This window comes from Protopterus annectens, chromosome 12.part0 (genome assembly GCF_019279795.1).
Source record: "Protopterus annectens isolate FY-2018-M chromosome 12.part0, PAN1.0, whole genome shotgun sequence".
Lineage (NCBI taxonomy): Eukaryota > Metazoa > Chordata > Ceratodontiformes > Protopteridae > Protopterus > Protopterus annectens.
The window spans coordinates 226,745,310-226,767,900 of NC_056746.1; the positions used below are offsets into that span (position 1 = coordinate 226,745,310).

Here is a 22,591-nt window from a genome sequence, read left to right on the forward strand (position 1 = left end):
TTTAAAATTTTTCAAAAGGAAACTGAGTTATAAACTTTAGGAGTATAACAATTAGTAATGTAGCTCTTCAAGAATGACAAGTAGATTCCAGGTAGTGCACATCGGTTCCATGTTCGGCTACTGAAAACTACGAAATTGAAATGGGGAAATATTGAATGTAAAGCAGCAAAACATAAAATAATCGAACAATGACAACTTCAAAAATGAATTCATCAAATGGCCATAGTTAGCCAATAACCATAAGTAACGTGATGCATACAGTCATTGAAGGGAAGCCTTTTAAATTTACCCTATTCCCCACTGTAGTGTGATTTCAGAGTTGGTATATGTAGTTATGGGGGCATGTGGGGAGCATAGCACCCAACATAGCTTGGTTGTGTTTGCGATGTTAGCCAACAATGGTTATATGATGTATTTTTTTTTTTTTTTTTTTTTTTTTTTTTTGCTGTTGTCTTTGTTCGCTAATTTTCTTATTTGATATTTCGCCATTTAAGTTTTGTAGTTTTCAGTAGCTGAACATAGACCCAGGATGTATAACATATTGATTGGTACTTTGAACACTGTACACAAAAGTGAAAAAAGAAAATAGTTAACAAAGATGCTGAAAAATGTGATGCAACACTCAAAACAAACCTCAGAAGTCAGCACTTGTATTTGGAGTTACAGTAGAGACTGCTAATTTCTTGAGCTAGTAGATGGTTATAGACTTATATTAAATCAGTCTCTTGCATACACTTCAGAATCTGGAGATAACTTTGTTTTGGTTTGGCTGTTTTAATGTGCTGTCTTTGCTTCCACTGAGTGTAAACAGTGTTTCTCTCTTTATCATTCTTACTCTCGAGGTTGACCAAACGAGCCGGCTCCTTTAGGGTGAAGATGAAATGAGGTACAAGGCAAGGCTCACTATAGCTACAAATAGTAAATGGCATAGGCTTTTTTCTTGTTTTCACACTTTATCGCCTTGTTCTGAGGATAGAGTCTTTTGAAAACTTGCTCCATGCAGGTTCACAATTATTTTAAATTTTTACTCAGTATGCATGTCCTTAATTTGATTTATATGGAGCAGATTTATCATTTCCATCTTCTAGCCTTTGATGAATTAAATGGGGTGAATATGAGTCACTAAAATAAGTGTGTCTTCTGATTGTAGTATATAGTTAAGTAATATGATGAGACTACCTTGTGTCAAAAGAAGATCCTGCATAGACCATTATGCCCTTTGCACTTATTTTTGTTGAACAGGCTAGTAAACCCAGAACTTTGAAATAATTTAAATAGATAATTGTATTTTGTACCTAAAATGAAAAGAATGTGTTTTCTTCATAGCTTTTATTTAGGATTTGACTGTGACCATTAGCCAGACTGAATTGACTTCCTTTACTTTAATACAGCCAGTGGAGTCCTTCGTTATATCATTTTTCAGCACGCAGGAGCATGGTGTCCTGTTTCAAGATAGCTTTCCTCTCTTACCAGCGCACCAGGCTTTGTTGGGCCTTGAAGTGCCTTATTTCTACTTCACAAAGAAGGTAAGACCTCCCATTCTTATTATCTCTTCAATAATAAAGACTGCACTGTTGTACTTGTTAATAATAACACTGGTCTCTGGTTGGGGTGAGTTAAATATAAAGGGTGATGTACTTGATGTAGACATTTATACCTCTGAAAGTGGCTATATTAGTATTCTAAATTATTTTCCATACAGATAGATTGATACAGAATTTGCAACACTAAAACAGGGCCAGTTATATGAGATATATGCTTGCAAAATTAATACTTGTATTGTCACTGTTTTTTAAACACCTTTATTAAACTATCAGTTAAGACATAGGCAAACGTACATTAACAGAAAAGAAAACAAAACATTTTAACATTTTTTCCATTTAAATACAATGTACATCACGTATATTTTCTTTGCCACTATCATCTGTCCCATTACTGCAAAAAATTGCTGAGTTTCCTACCTTCCCTTAAACCTCTCTTTTCCTCCACCTGAGCACTATTATGCATGTATTATTCCCACAATTTCCATTTTTTTCTTTGTAATTTGCTGTGTATTGTCACTGTTGTAGCCACAAGTGGAATAAGGTAAAGGAATGAATGAAAGAGGTACTTTGATTCATTAATTACGGATGCTAGTATTCAAAGTAATTTATATTTTAACTGTCTACTGGAGAAGCTATTATAATAAACTGTATAAAGTAGTAGCTAGATCTGTAGCAAAACATATTAAATTTTTGGAGGCTTATTCTAGCAGCCTCAACAGGTTGAGGTACCACACCACTCTGACACTGACATGGGTTCTTGTTTTTAACTTCTTGGGAGTGAAACTGAAAGGAGAGCACATTTTATGACTTGCTAAATAATTATCTGAAGTACTTCACTTCATTTGCTTTTCAACCTGTGGGTATTCAGATCTGAGACCGCAGCTTCACCAGCATCTGATCCATGGTCCAAGCCCCTCCCCTTACCCATAATAACCCTCCATCTCCTTCCTTCCCCCGATCTCGTTTGCTGCGGCTTAGCCTAGCATTGTGGTTGCAGAGCTCCAGGCGTGGTAATTTTCTATAGTGTTTTCCTATAGCAAATTTTTTGGGTAAGTGCTTTTTCTTGTACTGCTAGTTCAGGGTTTCCGTTTCCTTTACCTCCCCTACCTTGTTGTTGCGTTGTGTTTAAAAAAAAAAAACAAAGCTTAGTTAGTGTGATACTTTTCCCCCTATCCTTCCCTCCACTTTGTTAGTCTTTGTGTGCGTGTGTGTGTGTGTGTGTGTGTGTGTGTGTGTGTGTGTGTGATTGGGTCAGTAAAGACCGTTAGTACGTCTTCCTTGGCAGGGCTGAGCAGACTAAGCCTGTTTTTAGGAAGTGCACAGAGTGTGGCCACAAGCTGTCCCCAGCTGATGGCCACACTCTGTGCATTGTGTGCTTAGGAGTCCCTCACCTTTCTATTGCCTGCTCAATTTGCGTGGGCTTTAATCCATGGGCCTTGAAAGACCGCAAGGCCAAGCTTGTTATGAAGGGACTGCTTTCTGATTCAGGGTGTCTGTCCCCATGACTACTTTGGCTGTGACTGCTTCTACTTCATCCTCTTCTTCCTCCTCCTAGGCTGAGACTCATCCTCCTGAACAGAGGTCTGTGCAAGGGTTACTATCTAAAAAGGACAGGGATAAGCTGAGGAAGAGATCCCCGGACCAGTCGGGTCCTCCTTAGAATTTTCAGGCTATTTCTAGACCTAACATTCCGTGGCTCCGATCGCTGAGTTTCTCCCCGGAGCCGGAGGAGCCTAGACCTTCTTCAAGGACCTCTGTGCATCGACATTACAGGTCGGCATCAGTGGCATCATTGTTGTGCTCCACCAAAGGTTTAAGTGAAGCGGAGATGGACAAAATGATTCACACCCAGGTCCAGATGGAAGTCTTGCAAACCCCCTCTCCTTCTGGAGCAGGGAGCTCGCTTCCCTTTTTCACCCCTATAACCCTTTCTCTGATCCAACCCCTGGTATCAGAGTTTTTGGATCCAAAAGGTCTAGTAGTTGGGGGGGGGTCAGCAACGATGGTACCTTGTACCTTGATGGTGGCTATTACCTTGAGCACATCATATCCGACTAGTTTGGACCTGAGCAACTCTCTGAGTTATAGTCTGGGTGTCAGATACCAGGTGGGGTTTCTGTCGTATCTGACCTTGTTGGGTCATGGCCCTCATCTCAGCACCTGTGGGCTCGGCCCTGATTCCCCTGTTGGATCCAAGGAGAGCTGCTTCCTTACATGTGTCCCAGGAGGCTCTCTCTCCTTCGACATTCGATGTAGTGGAAAGGGTTCTCTCGAGTGGGTCAAGGGCCCCTGAACCCTTCCTTCCTCAGATTCATGGTTGGGGGGCAGAGTCCTCGGTTCAGGGCACAGTTCCAATTTTTATTGGTTCTGCCCTCGGATCTGGGGATAACGCCTGCCCCGATCCTGCTTGAAGCTGCATCTTTGGGAGTGGGTCCGACGGAGTGGGGTGTGACCCCGGTTCCGAGGTTGTCCTTCTTGGTTCTGGGCTCCCACTCCTATTTGGGCGGGCCTGCTTTCCAGGTAATGTAGAGGATTCTTGCTTCGGGAAGTGCTCCTCTGACACTGGAACATCATCCTGCTCCCTCTGAGCTTACAGCTACCACAAGCCATCTCCCTGGGACACCGGGAGGAGAAGCCTCAGGAACCCATTTCGGGGTACCCACCGTTCTGAGTCTTCTTCAGTTATGCCCACTAAGGAACCTCCTCGGAAGAAGGAGTGCAAGAGGACGCACATAGACTCTTCTGAAGAGTCTTTGACAGAAGACATGGACTACAATGATGGGGAGGGGTCCCACGTTCACCCTCGGATGATGTCTCCTTCGGAGGCATCCTGGAAGTATTAAAACAGAGGGGTGGCTGGAAGCCCTCCAAACCCTCCTCTGGGGAATCTGTGTTCCTGCAGGCTTTTCGCGCCCGGCTTTCTACCTCTTGGGTGACCCCACTGGCTGACTAGTTAATTCAGCTCATCGTGCAGCATGCTTGGAAGAACCCTGACTCTATTGAGGCCATTCCCTGGAGACCTGATAAGATTCTTTCTTCCCCATTAGAGCACCCACACTGGTCCAGAGGTTTGCCAGTTGATGTTATGGTGGTTGCGATGGCCACTAAAAAGGATCTAGCGGAAGAAAGTCCTACTGTCCACCCACCCAACAGGGAGTCTTGGGCACTGGACAGGTTGGGGAAATGAGTCTTTGCTTTAGCGACCTTTGCTGTCAGGTCCCTGAACTACTTGGCACATTTCATGAGGCTCCAAGGAGATCTGATTACTGAACTTTCTGAATCCCTCGCGGGTCAAGTCTCTGACAAGGCACGGGACAAGGTTGCCTCTCAACTTGCCACCCTTGAATCTATTTCCAATTAGTCCATGAGGCTGCTCTCCCACGTAACTGAAGATGCAGCCAGAGCTGCAGGTGCAGGCATAGTTATGAGGTGTCATGCCTGAATGCACATCTGCGACCTCGCAGACTCCTTCAAGTCTTCCTTTTTGAACCCCCCTATTGAACCACCTTCCTTATTTGGTTCTAAAGTAAAGGACACACTAGCCAAGTGCGAGCAAGATGGAAAGACTCTGTCTGCCGTTGGCCTAGGTTTTTCCAAACCTCAGTGTTCCTTTTCCAGGAACCAGAGGAGTGGGAAAATCTAGTACAAGAAATCTCAGGGTCCTTTCTGTAATGCACATGGCAAGGATTCCCCCAGAAGCAGAGGGGATAACAGTGGTGGAAGACACCCCGTTAGGAACAAAGGGGGTCCCCAAAACCAAGGCTCCAGAGATTCCTTCTCTGGGCAGTCTTATCAACGTTCCTGAAGTGTTGCCCGATTGCTTTTCTCTGGAAGCAGTCAGGGTTCATTTTTCTCTGCACCAAACTGCCTGGCGCTCTATTATAAATGATCGATGGGTGCAGAGAATAATCTCCAGAGGCTACTACATCCCTCTAACCTCCTGTCCAAAACCTACAAAAAAACTTCCCGATGTTTCACCCAATCACAGGGAAGAAGCAGCTTTAGAGATAACAAAGCTGTGTCAAAAAAGAGTCATCCAACCAGTCCCTCCAGACCAATGCGGAGCCGGGTTTTATTCAAGATTCTTTTTAGTGCCAAAAAAGACCGGGGACTGGAGACCCATCCTGGATCTCAGCCACTTAAACAAATCAGTTTTAAAAACCAAGTTCCACATGGTAACTATTCAATCCATTCTCCCATTTTTAAAGGAGGATGTTTGGATGTGCTCGATAGACCTCCGGGATGCGTATTACGACATCAAAATGGACAAACGCTCCAGGAGTCTCCTTCGCTTCTGGCTAGGAGCCAATCATTACCAGTTCTGAGACCTGCTATTCGGTCTCTCAACAGCCCCCAGATTGTTCACGAAATGTCTAGCAGTGGTGACAGCTCATCTGAGACTACAAGGATTCCAGGTCTTTCCATATTTGGACGATTGGCTCCTTTCCATCCCCACCAAGTGTCTTCTGACTATGGCCTTCCGATACACCCTTTCACTAGCAGAGTCCCTGGGAATCGGTGTACACTGGGAGAAATCTAACTTAGAACCTACCCAATAGCTGAAATTAATAGGGGCAGTTTTCGATACTCGTTCCTGTCTGGTATCTCTCCCAGCTCACAGGCTTCAGAGGTTAAGATTGCAAGTGCGTGTGATACTCTGTCAAAAGAAGGTGTCAGCGAGGGAAGTTCTCCAGGCTCTGGGGTCCATGGCTGCAGTCATTCCCATAGTTCCTCTGGCAAGGTTACACATGAGACTGTTACAATGGCTCCTATTGTCCCAGTGGTTTGCAAATCTTCATCCCCTAAACTCATAATCAACTCTTTCAAGCAAGATCTCCTTTGATGGATGAGGCCAGTCGCAGAATTTTGGTGTTGCTCCTTTCAGACCCTTCAACCCAATGCCACTGTGATCACGGACGCTTCCCTGATAGGGTGGGGGGGCCATTTTATGGGAAAGACAGTCCAAGGCACGTGGTCGAGCTTAGAGGTAAACCTGCATATCAATGTTTTAGAGTTAAGAATGGTGCTGTTAGCATTGCAGGCATTACATCCACTTCTTCTCCCTGGAACAAGTGCAGTTCAGTAAGACAGTATGTCAGTAGTTTGGTACATCAACAAACAAGGAGAAACCAAATCCTACCCCCTGTGTCGAGAGGCCATGAGAATTTGGCAATGGGCGATAGCTTCTGACCGCTTTCTAATAGCGACACACATCCCAGGGAGTTCCAACTTGATTGTGGACAGGTTTAGCAGATGCATTTTCTTTCCACACGAGTGGTCTCTCAATCTCAAAGTGACAGCAGACATTTTCAGCCGTTGGGGCCAGCCCTGCTGCGACCTCTTCACCTCCCCTATGAACAACAAATGCAGCAGCTACTTTACCCTCTTTTCCCCAGAGGGGGAGTCCCTGAGAGATGCTCTGACTCACGAGTGGCCCATGGGCCTCCTCTACGCCTATCCCCCAATTCCCTTGATACCTCTATTCTTAAAGAAAGCTACTCGGTTGAGATGCAAGCTGATCCTCATTGCCCCATACTGGCCTCATCAAGTGTGGTTCTCCTTCCTCCGGTCTCATCTGTTACAGCGTCCATGGATCCTGGACACTTGCCCTGACTTGATTTCTCACCCCGAAGGGCTGACTCACCCAAATCTGTCCAGTCTCAAGCTGACGGCGTGGTATCTCCACTTCCATTATTCGTCAGACAGGAAGCCCTTTCCTCACCTGTTCATGATATTATTCTGACCTCCCTTAAACCATCCACCAGAAAACTTTATAGAGATAAGTGGAAAAGGTTTTCTCTGTGGTCTAAAGAATGTTTGCTAGATCCCTTCTCAGCTCCAGTCTCTGTCATCTTTCAGTACCTCTCTGAGTTCTTTGAAAATGGAGCATCAGCCTCTACCATACAAGTCCATTTAGCAGCAATCTCCAATTTCCATAACAGATTACAGGGCACATTGTGTCTTTGTAGACTTAGAGAAAGCATATGACCGGGTGCCTAGAAAGGAGTTGTGGTATTGTATGAGGAAGTCGGGAGTGGCAGAGAAGTATGTAAGAGTGGTACAGGATATGTACAAGGGTAGTGTGACATTGGTGAGGACTGCGGTGGGAGTGACAGATACTTTTAAGGTGGAGGTGGGATTACATCAAGGATCAGCTCTGAGCCCTTTATTATTTGCAGTGGTGATGGACAGGTTGACAGATGAGATTAGACAGGAGGCCCCGTGGACTATGATGTTTGCAGATGACATTGTGATACGTAGTGAGAGTAGGGACCAGGTTGAGGAGACCCTAGAGAGGAGAGGAATGAAGGTCAGCAGGGCTAAAACAGAATATATGTGTGTAAATGAGAGGGAGGGTAGAGGAATGGTGAGGATGCAGGGAGTAGAGTTGGTAAAAGTGGATGAGTTTAAGTACTTGGGATCAACAGTTCAGAGTAATGGTGAGTGTGGAAGAGAGGTGAAGAAGAGAGTACAGGCAGGGTGGAATGGGTGGAGAAGAGTGTCAGGAGTGATTTGTGACAGACGGGTACCAATAAGAGTGAAAGGGAAGGTCTACAAGAGGGTAGTGAGACCAGCTATGTTATATGGGTTGGAGACAGTAGCATTGACAAAAAGGCAGGAGTCAGAGCTGGATGTGGCAGAGTTAAAGTTGTTAAGATTTGCACTGGGTGTGACTAGGATGGACAGGATTAGGAATCAGTATATTAGAGGGTCAGCTCAGGTTGGACAGTTTGGAGACAAAGCAAGAGAGATGAGATTGCGTTGGTTTGGACATGTGCTGAGGAGGGATGCTGGGTATATTGGGAAAAGGATGCTAAGGATGGAGCTGCCAGGTAAAGAGGAAAAGAGGAAGGCCTAAGATAAGGTTTATGGATGTGGTAAGAGAGGTCATGCAGGCGGTTGGTGTGAAAAGAGCATGATGCAGATGACAGGAAGAAATGGAAACAGATGATCCACTGTGGTGACCCCTAACGGGAACAGCCGAAAGAAGATGATGATTAGAGGGCACTCCACTTATATTCCTTCGCCTATGCAAAACTTTTCTCAAAGGAGTATTTCACAGCAAACCTCCAATTAGACGTCCATTAGAGACGTGGAATCTGACCCTAGTACTGCAGTCACTGTCTTAACCCCCCTTTGAGCCTGCTGCAAAATTGTTCTCAAATTCCTTTCATGGAAATCTCTCTTTTTCGTAGCTGTCACTTCAGCTAGATGGATCCCAGAATTACATGCCTTATGCATCAAGAGACCATACCTAATATTTCATAATGACAAAGTATCTCTACGTACTAATCCATCTTTTCTTCCCAAAGTGGTTTCTGATTTTTCTGTGAACCAATCCATCGAGCTCCCAGTGGTTTTCCCGAACTATTCCAATAAAGGAGAATACTGCCAATATTCCTTGGATGTGCATACGCAACTACGTTTTTACCTAGACAGGACTAAATCTATCCACAAGACAGATCAACTTTTCATTTCCTTCTCTGATCCAAGAATGGGATATGCTGTTTCAAAAGTCACTTTATCAAAGTGGCTCAGAGATTGTATTTCTTTTTCATATTCATGTGCAAACGAGCCTAGACCCCCACAATATCAAAGTACATTCAACTAGAGCTATACCAACCTCTATAGCTTTTCACTCCAGAGCCTCTATGGGAGACATTTGCACAGTAGCCATTTGGGCTAAACCACACACTTTCATCAAACATTACAAGTCAGATATGATCTCCAGGGGAAGAGTGGCCTTCGGCTCAATTGTGCTCAGGAATGTTCTTCCATAAGGGCCACGCAGGTTTCTCTGGTGGCTTGGGATTCTGTCCCATCAGTGATGAATGGAAGAAGATTAACAACATCAGATGAAGTTATGTCTTACGTTATGTCTTACCATAACATTCCATCTGTGTTGTTGATCTTCTTCCATTCATCACACCCCACCTTCCGTCCCCCACCAAAGGCTCCAGGTCGATCTTATGGGTTCTTGTGGTGTGCCAGAGTTTTTTGTGCAGAAATGGCCTCTGTAAACTCGATCTGAGGTAACGGAGAAGGCCATCGTGGGCAGCAGCTTAGCTCGAGAGGTTTTGGTGTATGCGAGCTTAGTATTAGACTGACATGGTTACGAGGGGCTTGGAACTGAACCCATCAGTGATGAATGGAAGAAGATCAACAACACAGATGGAACATTATGGTAAGACATAACTTATTTTTTTTTCCAATCCCGGAAAGAATTTGGAGCTTACGACTCCATGTGTCCTTGATTATTCAGTCACACCTCCCCTCAGTAGAGACAGTATTACGAGCTCTTGTTTCCATGGCAGCTACCATTACTCTTTTTCCCTGTGCTTGTCTACATATGCGGGAACTACAGTGGACATTAGCAGTCCAATGGTCATGGTTAGATCTACCATTGACACGTCCAGTACTATCAGCAGGGCTGGAAGGGAGTCCCTCCTCCAGTGGATACACTCCTTGGAATTGGCTGAGGGATGCCCATTTATTGTAACCCCTCCCCAAGCCACAGTGGCAACGGATGCCTCCTTACTAGGGTTGGGGAGGCATTGCTCATGAAGGACAGTCCAAGGCTCGTGGTCCCTGAACGAGACCAAGTTGCATATCAGTGTTTTAGAGATGAGGGTGGTCCTTTTGACGTTGCAGGCCCTTCATCCCTTTCTCCCTCTGGGAACTATTGCAGTTCAGTAAGACAACATGTCAGTGGTATGATACATCAACAAGCAGGGAGGGACCAGATCTTACCCCCTTTGTCGCGAGGCCATGAGAGTGTGGGAATGGGCGATTTCCACCAGTCAGTTTCTGGTAGCAACGCACGTTCTGGGATGGTCCAGCATACTGGCAGACAAGCTGAGCAGGACTATTCTGATGCCTTACGAGTGGTCTCTGAATCCTTCAGTAGCAGAGCAGATCTTCCTCGAGTGGGGTTGGCCTTGCTGCAGTCTTTTTGCATCTCCTTCCAACGCGAAGTGCAGCAAGTTCTTCACTCTGAACCCCCCCCCCCGACACAGGGGGAATTCTCCAGGGGTGCTCTAGTCCATGCTTGACCTCCTGGTCTTCTCTCTGTTTACCCTCCATTACCTCCTATTTCAAAATTCCTCCAGAAGGCTCGCAGGCTAGGGAGCAAAGCCCATTTTGGCCTTGCCAGGTATGGTTTCCTTTCTTCTGGCCTCATCTCCTAGCTCCTCCATGGATCTTAGATCCGATTCCGGATCTCATCTCTCACCCCTCAGGGGTTCCTCATCCAAACCTGGACAGTTTAAAGCTCACTGCTTGGCTGCTCCAGTTCCCTTGATAGCAAGGACTCCTGGTTTATCCTCTCCGGTCAAGACTATTCTGGTGGCAGCTCACATATCGTCTATCAGGAAGCTTTGCCGTAGTAAATTGAAGTGTTTTTCCATCTGGGCTTCTCAAAAGGACCTGGACCCTTTCATAGCTCCGGTCCTGGCGGTGTTGGAATTCTTGGCTTATATATTCCATCAGGGTGCTAGCTATTCTATTGTAAAAGTTCAACTGACTGCCATTTCCAACTACCATATTGGGGAGAACATGGTTTCTTTAGCATCTTCTAGACTTTCTAAAACCTTTATTAAAGGTACCTTTCTTTTAAGACCCCTGGTGAAGAATCCTACCCCTCCTTGAGACTTGAATTTGGTTTTACAGGCTCTGGTTGCTTCACCCTTTGAGCCCGCTGCGTCAGTAGACCTAAAATTTTTATCTTGGAAACAGCCTTCCTAGTAGCTGTCACATCGGCTAGGAGGGTTTCAGAACTTCAAACATTGTCTATCAAAGCTCCATATATGATTTTCTATAAGGACATCCTTTCTTCCCAAAGTGGCTTCTGAGACTAATATTAGCCAGACGATTAACTTACCTGTGTTCTTGAATTCTCAGAACAGGGGTGAATATAATTTATTTATTTATTTTTATTTCACATTTGTTGACCGGGCTAGTCTAGCTGGATATATGTCCATTTTCAGTAGAGGCCCGGGGAAAAAAGCTCCAAGCAAAAAAAATGGGAAATTTAACCATGCATATAACTATGAGAAGTACAATACAGAGTTAGCACTCTGATAGAGAACAGTTATAAAATAAATTTGTAAAACTAAACACTTTTAGTGGAAATTAAACTAAACAATTCTACAACTCACAGTAGAAGGTATAAGCAAGTCTTAGAAAAGGGAAAAGAATATATATATTTTTCTAAAATTCCTGAGTAAGATTCAGTAGTAGTAAGTCAATTTGGAGGTAAAGGTTATAGGAGTAGTGTATAGGGTTATGGATAGAAGTGAGAAAAGATGTAAATCTGGGTTAGTGCATGGACAGAGCCAATGAGCTTTGAGATGTTCTTTAAGATGTTTTTTAAAAAGAGAAGTAGAAGCAAGGGAAGTTAAGTCAGCAGGAAGCTGATTCCAGAATTTTCCTGCAGTGTTTGAGAAGAGTGAATCCCCAGCTTTGTTGTTAGCTTTATTAGAGGAGACTAGAAGTTTGTTAGCAGAGCATAGTGTAGGTAAATTTGTACAAGGTGTAATAAGATTAGTGAGGATAGGGGTATTATTAGGGTGGTATAGGATCTTTTGAGTAATAAGCAGTTGTTGATAGAGTATGTGGCTATGAAGTTCTAGCCAGCCAAGCTGTTTGAGGTTAAGGCAGTGGTGGGTTTTAAAGGGGGAGCTTGCGATGAATCTCATTATGCTATTATAACAGGTAGAGAGTTTAGAGAGGTTGTTTTTGGATAGGTTGGTGTATATAACAGAGGCATAGAAAAGGGTGGAAATGAGGTGAGTCTGGGCAATTGTTTTTCTTGCAGGAGGAGTAAGAAAGGGTTTTATTCTGTAGAGGGTGCCAAGTTTTTTGTTGACTGACTTAATAGTTGAGTTAATGTGTACGTCATAGTTGAGTTGATTATCAATAGTTACACCTAGTAGGCGGGTTGTAGTCTCTGGGGTAATGTTGGTACCATTGTTAGATTTTATAGCGAAGGAAGGAACAGGTGATTTATGAGTAGGAGTAAAGAGTAGTAGTTTTGTTTTTTTGGGATTTAGGAGGAGGCAGTATTGCATAAACCATTCTTCAACCTTCTTAAAAACAGTTTGGGTGAGAGAGTGGAGAGAGGTTATACTCTTGGCTGTACAGATTAAGGTGGAGTCATCTGCATACTGAATACAGGTGGCTTGGGGTATGTAAGTTGTTAATAAATAAGGAGAAGAGTAGGGGACCTAAGATAGAGCCCTGTGGTACTCCTATTTTTACTGGTAGTGAAGACAGGATGTTATGCCAAAGTACTGCTTGCTGTCTATTTTCCAGATAAGATCTAAACCATTTTATGGCTTGAGGATCTAGAGAGTGAGCCTTTAGTTTGTCTAGCAGTAGGTTGTGGTTAACCATGTCAAAGGCTTTTGACAGGTCAATAAATAATGCAGAGGAATATGAGTTATTGTTATGATTTTTATTTATGGAGTCAGTAAAGGATAGAAGGGCAGTTGATGTACTGTGGAATGGCCTAAAACCATGTTGGCAGTTTGCTAGTAGGTTATTTTGTAATAAGTGGTTGAGTAGCTGTTTGTGAATACATTTTTCCATTATCTTAGCTAATGGGGACAGTAGGGCAATAGGGCGATAGTTAGAAAGCTCAGTAGATTGTCCTCCTTTATGTAGAGGGATGATATGAGATATCTTCCATAGAGCAGGGATTTTGCCCTCAGAGATAGATCTGTTAATAAGGATAGAGATGGGATAGTCTACGGCTTTAGCTGCTATTTTTAGGTATTCAGATGGGAGTTGGTCAGCAGAAGGGGTGCAAGGCTTCAATTTTTGAAGTAGCGTACAGATGAAAGATTTAGATACAGGTTGTATTTGAAAGGTAGGTAAAGAATTATTGCAGATATTTGGTTGGGAAGCAGTGAGAGGAGGTAAAGAATTGGCCAGGGTTTGATTGGCTTCTGTAAAGAAGTTATTAAAGGCATTAGGGATCAGGTTGGAGTTGTTACTATTGAAACCAGTTGGGTTTGGAGTGGTGGTGTGGCCTGGTTGAAGAAGTTTGTTTATCCCACTCCAGAATTTTTGTGGGGTTTGTTGATTGGTTTGTTGGAGGCCGAGGTAGTAATCTTTTTTGTCTCTAAGAATATCTTTTTTGGTGGAATTTCTTAGTTATTTAAATTGGAGGTGGGTTGTTGGACATTTGATAGATCTCCAAATAGCCCAGATTTTATTTCTGAAGTGTATCTTTTGCCTGGTTTGTTTTGTGAGCCAGGGGGCACATTTGTTTTTTATTCTAGTTGAGCGATAAGGGGCATGGGAGTCTAGGATATTAAGAAATTTAGTGTTGAAGTAGGTAACTGCTTCGTCTAGTTCTAGATAGGTTAGTGGTGACCAGTCACAAGCTTGCAATTCGGTTAAGAAGCTGTCTGGGTTAAAACTTTTTTTTGACTGGGAGGTTTTGAGATTATGTGTGGAGGGAATGTGGGTTTTTTGTTTAATAATGTAGGTAAGTGTGTGGTCACTGATATCATCTGGGAGGGTTCCTGGAGTATAAGATTCAGGGTGGCTGTTAATAAGGATCCAATCCAGAGTACTTTCCTTGTTAGTGGGTTTATGGATTCTTGTAGGAGTTGTAATTAGTTGAGAGAATCCAAAGAGGTTTATATGGTTGGTGGGGTTGAGAGAACTACAAGAAGACCAGTCTATATTAACGTCACCAAGTACAATGGTCTCCTGGGGTAGATGGGTAGAGAAATGACTAAGCAGGTTTTCTATAGAATTTGTATTGTTACCTGGAAGTAGATACATGCAAATTATATAGATTGATTTAGAGTTATTGATTTGGAGTTTGATAGTTAGGGTTTCAGATGTGGTATCTATTGATGGGAGCACATTAATGAGGGAAATTTGTAGGTTTGATTTGTAAAGAATGGCTATACCCCCACCTTTTATTATTTTATGGTAATTTCTGAGGATGTTATAGCCAGGAGGGCTAATTTCCTGGTTGAGAGTAGATGGTTTTAGCCAAGTTTCTGTAAGACATAGAATGTCAAAGGAGTGTACATCAAGGAGTGCATGCAGGTGGGAAATTTTATTGTTTATACTTCTTATGTTAGGGTGAGCTATCAGAAGGGAGTTAGTTGGTTTAATAATTGTAGAAGTTATAGGTACTGTTACATTGGTAGGGTTAGTTATGGTGTCAGTATAGGGGCCAGGGTTTGGATGAATGTCACCATCTAGGAGGGGTTGTTGCTGGGGGTATTGTAGAGATTTTAAGAGTTTATGAAGGCTATTAAGAGTCTTCTTGGTAGAGAAGTGAATAATGTGAGTTGTTTTCTGGAATTTAGGTAAAGAGTAATTAGAAACATAGGTTATGTTACTATGGTTAAGGGAGAAGGTGAATGAGGATGGTAAAGTTTGTTGGCTATGATGGTTTTGTTCAGATAGAGAAAGATAGTCATAGGAGGTCATAGGAGGTAAGTGAGTATGGTATGGTAAGAATTGCTAGTGTGGTAGTTAAGAGTAGTAATTTGGTTAAATTAGTTTTATTTGTAGAAGCCATGGTAAGAGGATTTAAGTAGGGAATAGTTAGTGTTAGTATGTATTGTAGTAAGGAGACAAATTGTTTGAAGATGTTGAGCAGGTTATAAGTTAAGTTGGTAAGTAGTTAACAGGGTTAGATAGGAGGTAGAGTAGTGTAGTTACGGTTAGAAGACAGAGGGATTTATAAGAAAGACAGATTAGTAGTACTAATCAGGTGAGTGAGTTATGGGAGTGGCTTGGTGATGTAGTGGTATGTGATAGGTGGAGATAGGAAGGGGGAGTGGCAGTGAAGTATAAATGTAGGGACCAGTGGGGTGGGTGGGAATTGGGGGTAGGGTAGGGGAGCGGAGTGAGCCCCTAGAGCGAACGGAGCGGGTAGAAACAGACAATGGAGCAGCTGGAGGAGAAACAATCAGTAGCGCTCAGTCTAGAAGGTAAGTCATGTATGTCTAAGGAGAGAAGGAGCAGAGAAAAGTTAGAGGTCTGTTAGAGACACAGGAGAGTATAGTGAGTTAAAATAGAGGGTATATTGTAATTTCGGAGTCGTTTAAGGTCAAAGAAGTTTAAAATAGATAAAGCAGAGGAACAAAGGAAAAGCAGAATAAATCTTGGATGGGATATGGGTGCCACCTGCAGGGCAAAGCTAGAAGTACAAGCAGCTACAAAAGGAAGGTAGTCTATGGCAGATTACAAAAAGGGGGGAAAGTTAGTAAGAGGGATACTAATAGGTGATGTAGTAGTAAGGTCAACAAGGTAGCTAGTTTGGGGGGTGGGAGGCTACTTGGCTTACTGTCCTCAGAACTTACTTTAGAACCCCTAAAGCTACAGTGATCAGTACTATGCTTTACAGGTAGGCCATGGAAACATACTTTCTTAATTCCTTAACAGAGGGTGTAGGGAGTAGAGGCAGCAAGACAAAACCATGGGTCCTTTGTCAGCTGGTAGGTAGATTCTCAGAAGAATTATAGGCTGGAACAGCACAGTGAAGATCATGGTATTTCTTAATTCCTTAACAGAGAGTGCAGGGAGTAGAGGCAACAAGACGAAACCATGGGTCCTTTGTCAGCTGGTAGGTAGATTCTCAGAAGAATTATAGGCTGGAACAGCACAGTGAAGATCAGGGTATTTCTTAATTCCTTAACAGAGAGTGCAGGGAGTAGAGGCAACAAGACGAAACCATGGGTCCTTTGTCAGCTGGTAGGTAGCATTCAGCAATCTCTCTAAACATATTTAGAACTAGCCATGGTAAACTTTAAAAAAGATGAAGAAGAATTCATCTCAGTCTTTTTAAGTTAGATAGGTTTCGAACTAATGTCCTTTTCTATAGGAGATTTGTAGATGACTTGTTTTTTCTCTGGGATGGGTCAGCAGAGAAGTTGAGTCAATTCTACAATGAGATGAATTCTTCATCTTTTTTAAAGTTTACCATGGCTAGTTCTAAAGACAATATCCCCTTTTTAGATGTACTGGTGCAGCGTCTAAGTAATGGAAGCTATAATACTGGAGTCTATAGAAAGAATTGTTATAAAAATACTTTGCTGAGCAGAAACAGCATGCACCCAAAATATGTTTTTTCAAATATTATAAAAGGGCAAGCGATGAGAGCTTCAAGATTGAACCCTGTACAGAGTGACTATGAAGCAGAGTTGGAAAATTTAAATAAAAGACTGTTAGCATGCAACTATAACAGTAGAGAGATTGCTGAATGCTTTGAGAATGTTGGTCGAGACAGGGGAAGTAAGGCATGTCCCTACTTTTCAGGAAGAGGTAGTAGTTACTATAGGAGTTTTCAGAAAGTAAATGATAGGGATGGAAGGAATCAACAGAAAGTCACTTTATTTTATACGCAAGATATAAATTCAATTAAAGAAGTTTTAAGTAAACACTGTGACATATTGACAATTGATCCTGATATAAAGGAGTTATTAGGTGATTGTCCTAGATATATTTTTAAGAATAAGAGGAATTTGCACAGGCTTCTATGCTTTCCTAATATTAATACACAAAGAATAGCTAATTATAGTGGGACATTAAGATGTGGTAGGTGTAACTTTTGTAAATATATTAGTAAAACAAACATGTTTATACATCCCCTAACTTCTAGAGTGTATACTTTTAAAGTAAGTGGCTCATGTAATACTGAGCATTTAGTATATCTGGCCACCTGCATGGAATGCAATGCATTCTATGTAGGTAAAACGGAAAGAAAACTAAAAAATAGGATTAGGGAGCACATATATCAAATTAGAATGAAGTCTGAAGTGAATGCTCTTTCTAAGCATGTATTAAAAGAAGGTTCAGGACATGTTTTTAATTTTATGATTATACAAAGTAATATGCCTAGTCAAAGAGAGGGGGATATAAGGAACCGGACAGAGGAGTTAGAGACAGATTGGATTATCAGACTGCAGGCACATAACACTCCTGGGTTGAATGATAAAATCCCATTAAAACCAAAACTGAAAAGTAGGAGGTTTAAATATTAATACAGATATTAAGTAAAGTTTTGTTTTAAGTTGTATTTTAAGTTGTCTAGGTTTTAATAAATATATATATATATATATATATATATATATATATATATATATATACATATTTTAATATAAGAATAGTATATTTTACTAGAAGCGTATTTATTAGTTATTTATATATGCTATTGTTAAGTATGATGAAGCTTTTTTAAGTACTATTTTTAGGCACTATGTGGTCTTTGTTCCTTTAAGAATTAATTGTCTTTATTGTTTAATTCATTTAATGATGATTAGATTCATGTGTATATTCATATATAGTGGACTACTGAATGCAGTCTTTATGGTTTGATAAAGCTACATGGCGAAAGCGCTTACCTGTTTTTGTCTGTTCAATAAAACTGTTAGATACAGTTTTGCTTTGTTTTATTCATTCATCTACCTTGAGATTTGAACATTGGTCTAAATAGATGAAGAAATTGGATGTGATTGAACTACTATTAACAAGGTTTTGGGTTTTTCTGTAAGCCTTGTGCGTTGAACTTTCAATGGCAGAACTGCATGGGGGTAGTATTTGCACAGAAACTTTTAAGCTTTTTATAGCTATAGAATGCTTTGTGGTTGTCTTTAGGGTCAGTGGCAATTTTGTTTTCATAACTAGCTTTGGAGGATTTTATGAGGGATCTCAGCTTTTTACTGAGGTTGACCAGGGAGTTCCTCCAGTCATGGGATTTTACTCTTTTTTGCAACAGTTTCTTTCTTCTGTTGTAAAGTTTGTTTATGGCAGAACACCACCAGATTGGCTTCCTTTTTTTGGAGGATAGCATCTTGGTTCCATTAGGGATAGCATGATCCATGCATTCGTGTAAGTGCTTATAAAGTGCATTTGTGTAGGATTCAGCAGTCGTACCTCTATTGTCCGTCTGCATGGGTGTCATGAAGTTGCCACTTCTGTCTTAAGAAGTGCAAAGTTGGCTTTGGAGAAGTTTTTACGGTGGTTTCCGTAATTGGGGGTGGGGGCGGGATGTGGATGTCTAGGGTGATTAGCTTGTGGTCAGATCTGACTAACGAGGAATTGACCTCTGGTGTGGAGCACCGGTTGCCCATGTTGGTAATGACCAGGTCTAGGATATTGCTGCCCCTGGTGGGGGTGTGAATAAGTTGATCCAAGGCATTGGAATTTATGAGGTTTAGATCCCTGGAGCGTGTGGCTCGAGGGGATATGGTTTTCTTTAGGTGGAGCATGTCCATCAATTCTGAGTTGGGCATGGCCTTGTATATCAGGCAGAGATCACATCTGAGTGGGCGGTATGTAACCAAGTACAGCTGGAGTTTCTTCAGTCGAGCTCCATAGGGCATCTGCTTGAGGCCAGTGATCCTCTTGGTGAGGTACTACTTTGGTCTTTCCAGTTGTTGCAGGTGTCTTGTAAGGTTTATCCCAAATGCGGCATTGTACTCTATGATGGGTCTGATGAGTGATACGTAGAGGGGCCCAATGACCTCTTTCGATCTGGATGCAAACCCTTTTGTGATTAGGTGGGCCACATAGAAGGATTTTCTAACCACTTTGGCAACGTGATTATCAAAGGAGAGGTTACTATTTACTTGGGACTCCAGATCCCTTATTACGTCTTCTGTATTTAGGGGACTACCACCTATGTGATAGTTTGTGGGTACTTTTCTTTTTCCAAAGGGGATCACTATGCACTTTTTGGCATTTAGCTTGAGGCCATGGTTTTGACACCAGGTGTCTGTCTCAGTGAGACCCTTTTAGAGGATGTCTGTATCAGCTGGAGAGTCAATTATAGCCCCTAGTTTGCAGTCGTCTGTGAACTTGGTCAGCCATAGTGCTCCTGTTCTTGCCTGTACCTCTGGGAAGTATATACCAAATAGGAGGGGTCCTAGGACTGAGCCTTGTGGAACGCCACTTGTAACAGGTTTAGAGTCAAACCTAGATCTTGCAACTCTTACCATGTAGGTTCTGTCCGTGTGCCAGTTGGCAACCCATCTCGTGACCTAGGTGTTTATGTTCAGGCTGATGAGCTTGTCTATAATACCTGAGTGGGGAATGGTGTCGAAGGCCTTTGCCAGGTCTAGGTAGGCTGTGTGGCACCACCTTTCCCTCGTCTATAGCCTTGGTAACTGTCTCAAAGAAGTCCACCAGGTTTAGGAGGCATGATCTGCCCTTAACAAAGCCAAACTGGGTAGGGTCCAGTGTTTGGAGGTTCCCAATGTCTCTGTTAATGAGATCCATGATGATGCGTTCCATAGCTTTGCAGACCAAGCTAGTCAGGCTTATAGGGAGATAGTTCCCGGGGTCTGTTGTGGCTCCACCTTTATGGAGCGGAATGACCGTTGCTGTGCGCCACTCTGTGGGCACATAGCCTGTGGAGAGGCTGAGTTTAAACAGTGTGTTTAGGTGAGGGGTTAGTTCATCTTTGAGCTCGTGTAGGATGCAGCCTGGGACACCGTCCGGTCCCATTGATGCTGTGTTTTTGGCTTTGGAGAGGGCTGTTTTAACCTGAGTGTCTGTGATTTCAGGGGCACTACATTCTTCTGGTATAGTTATGGGCCCTTTTGGGGGTGAGAGGTGGGTGAAGTTTGCACTGAACCAGTCTGCCAGGATGTTGGCTATATCAGTCAGTTCAGTGTATTTTGTGCCATTCTGCATCAACTCCGAGCAGATCTGAGAATTGCCACTTCGATTCTTGACATAGCTAAGGAATGCCTTGTGGTTATGTTTGGAGTCCATGGCAATTTTCCTTTCAAAGCTAGCCTTGGATGATTTTTATGAGCGAACGTAGTTTCTTGCTGATACTGATCAGGGATGTCTTCCCTTCTTGGGATTTTACTATTTTCTGTACTAGTTTCCTCCTTCTATTGTATAGCTTGTTTATGGCAGGGGTCCACCAGACTGGTTTCCTTATCTTGGAGGAGTGAGTCTTGGTTTTGTTTGGGATGGCACGATCCACGCATTCTTGTAGGTGCCCGTAGATTGCATTAGTAAAGGATTTTGCAGCTTGGACAGCGTTATCCTTTAGTATGGGGGCTTTGAAACTTCCCACCTCGGTATTAAGTAATGTGAAGTTTGCTTTTGAAAAGTTTTTCACGGCAGTTTCTTTGACCAGGGGTGGTGGCGGAATGTGGATATCCAGAGTGATTAAGTTTATGGTCAGGTCTAACCGAGGGGTTGACGTCCGGTGTGGAGCATCGGTCGCCCATGTTGGTGATGACCAGGTCCAATATGTTGTCACCTCTGGTGGGGGTGTTGACTAGTTGATCCAGGGCGTTTGAGTTTATAAATTCTAGGAAATGTTGGGCAAGGGAGTTTGTACTTGAGTAGTTCTCCCAGTTAATGTTTGGGTAATTGAAATCTCCCAATATCAGGGTGTTTGGTAGGAAATGATTAGCAGCGGTGCACAGGAGGATCAGTTTTACCTGATCTAAACTGAAACGTAATTCACAGATAAGACTGAAGCAGGATTCAGAGACTGGACTGTAGACAGCAGCGAGAATCCTTTGCCACAGGGAACTGAAGATGCAGTATGTAAAACAAAAGGAAGCAACAGTTTTCAATGTTTGTTTCAAGGATGTTGAAGAAGATTGCATTAAAATACAAACAAAATGACCCAATTGTTATTGGTCACTGCTTGGAAACAAGTGAGAGCTTACATCAGCACTGTACAGTATAAAAGAGTGCAATTGATCTATAACACTGAGCACCTGATATAGTCGAGAAAGACTCAATAGGAGAACTCTGAATGTTTTGGGGCTGTAAAGATAACACTGGATTTTATGGCATAGTTTTTTAGAGCAGTATCTGATCTTCATCAAGATATGTTTCAGGTATTTAGTGGGCTCTCCCAATAGACATTTAAAACTTTTATGAACTCTTAAGTTTGAAATCCACTTTGTTGCATATAATAGATTTGTAGTGAAATAATGTTAACAGTTTAGATGAATATAGATATACTTTATCTATAAATTCATTTTTAAAAGTAAAAACTGTCCCAACTGATGATGGTAATAGGCGAAACACAAATGAAAATAAATACAACCAAGTACTGCACCGTAGAAACCAATGAAAACTTTCACAAAATGTATCTGCCAAGACTTTAACGTAAAAGTAGCATAAAACACTTTTATTAACTGCTTTCATCCAGTAAGGACTTCTGTAGAATGATGCATTTTCTTCGGTTTCTGCGGTGCAGTACTTGGTGTATTTATTTTCATAAATTCATTTTTGCAGCACATTCATGTATTTTTATATGATAATTTTACAAAAGAAATAACATACCTTTTGCTTCTTACAGCATGGTGTGCAAAACCTGAAATAGTTGACACATATTTAACTTTAGAAGGATAAATATAGAAAGTAGAAGAACCAAATAATAATCACATAAAATATTTACCCTGTATTTATTTTTAACATCTATCGCTTGCTTTCTGTTGAAATATTGGCACTTGAAATGCCAAAAGCGGACAAGCTGAAAAAAAAAATCCCAAAACACAGGAGAAGAGTGAATTTTAAAAACTGCTGCTCTTAAACTTCTTTTCGCAGTGGTGGAAGCTCCCCTGAACTTATATATACGGACTTCGAGATCACCACACCTGGAAGAAAAGGGAATATTCCAAGAAATGGCATCTCAGATTTACTATATGTAAGTCCAATCATTTGGCCATTCAGTTTCCATGTACATTTCAAATAGTTACCCAATCACCTCTTTGCTGTATTGATCAAAAATATGTTAGAAGTAAGACTCGTACATTAAGCAGTAAAACTAAACTTTTTTGCAGTGTTTTACAGGGCATATAAAGTTAGCTTAAATACAAGAATTTGTAGTCCAAACTGAAGTGCTCATTCGAGACAATCTGTTATCCTCTATAAGAACCACAATTACTTCTCAAAATTATTATCAGCTTGGATGGACCTGTTGCATCAAGTCAAGGAAAACTGTATCTTCTATATGTAGGTGATACAATCAAGATTTAGACAGAAATGTATGAAAACTCCCAGAACCTTTCAACAAGCCCTGACCCTGTCAAAAG

General features: G+C 42.0%; 1 protein-coding gene across 1 annotated transcript in view; it reads left to right on the plus strand.

The window, feature by feature from the left end:
- The window catches only part of IFT140 (intraflagellar transport 140), a 3,212,973-nt gene that overhangs the window by 1,635,088 nt on the left and 1,555,294 nt on the right, over nt 1–22,591 (plus strand). The window contains exon 20 of the mRNA XM_044089294.1: nt 1,392–1,526. Within this exon, the coding sequence (XP_043945229.1) occupies nt 1,392–1,526 (135 nt within the window). The remainder of the gene's footprint in view (nt 1–1,391; nt 1,527–22,591) is intronic.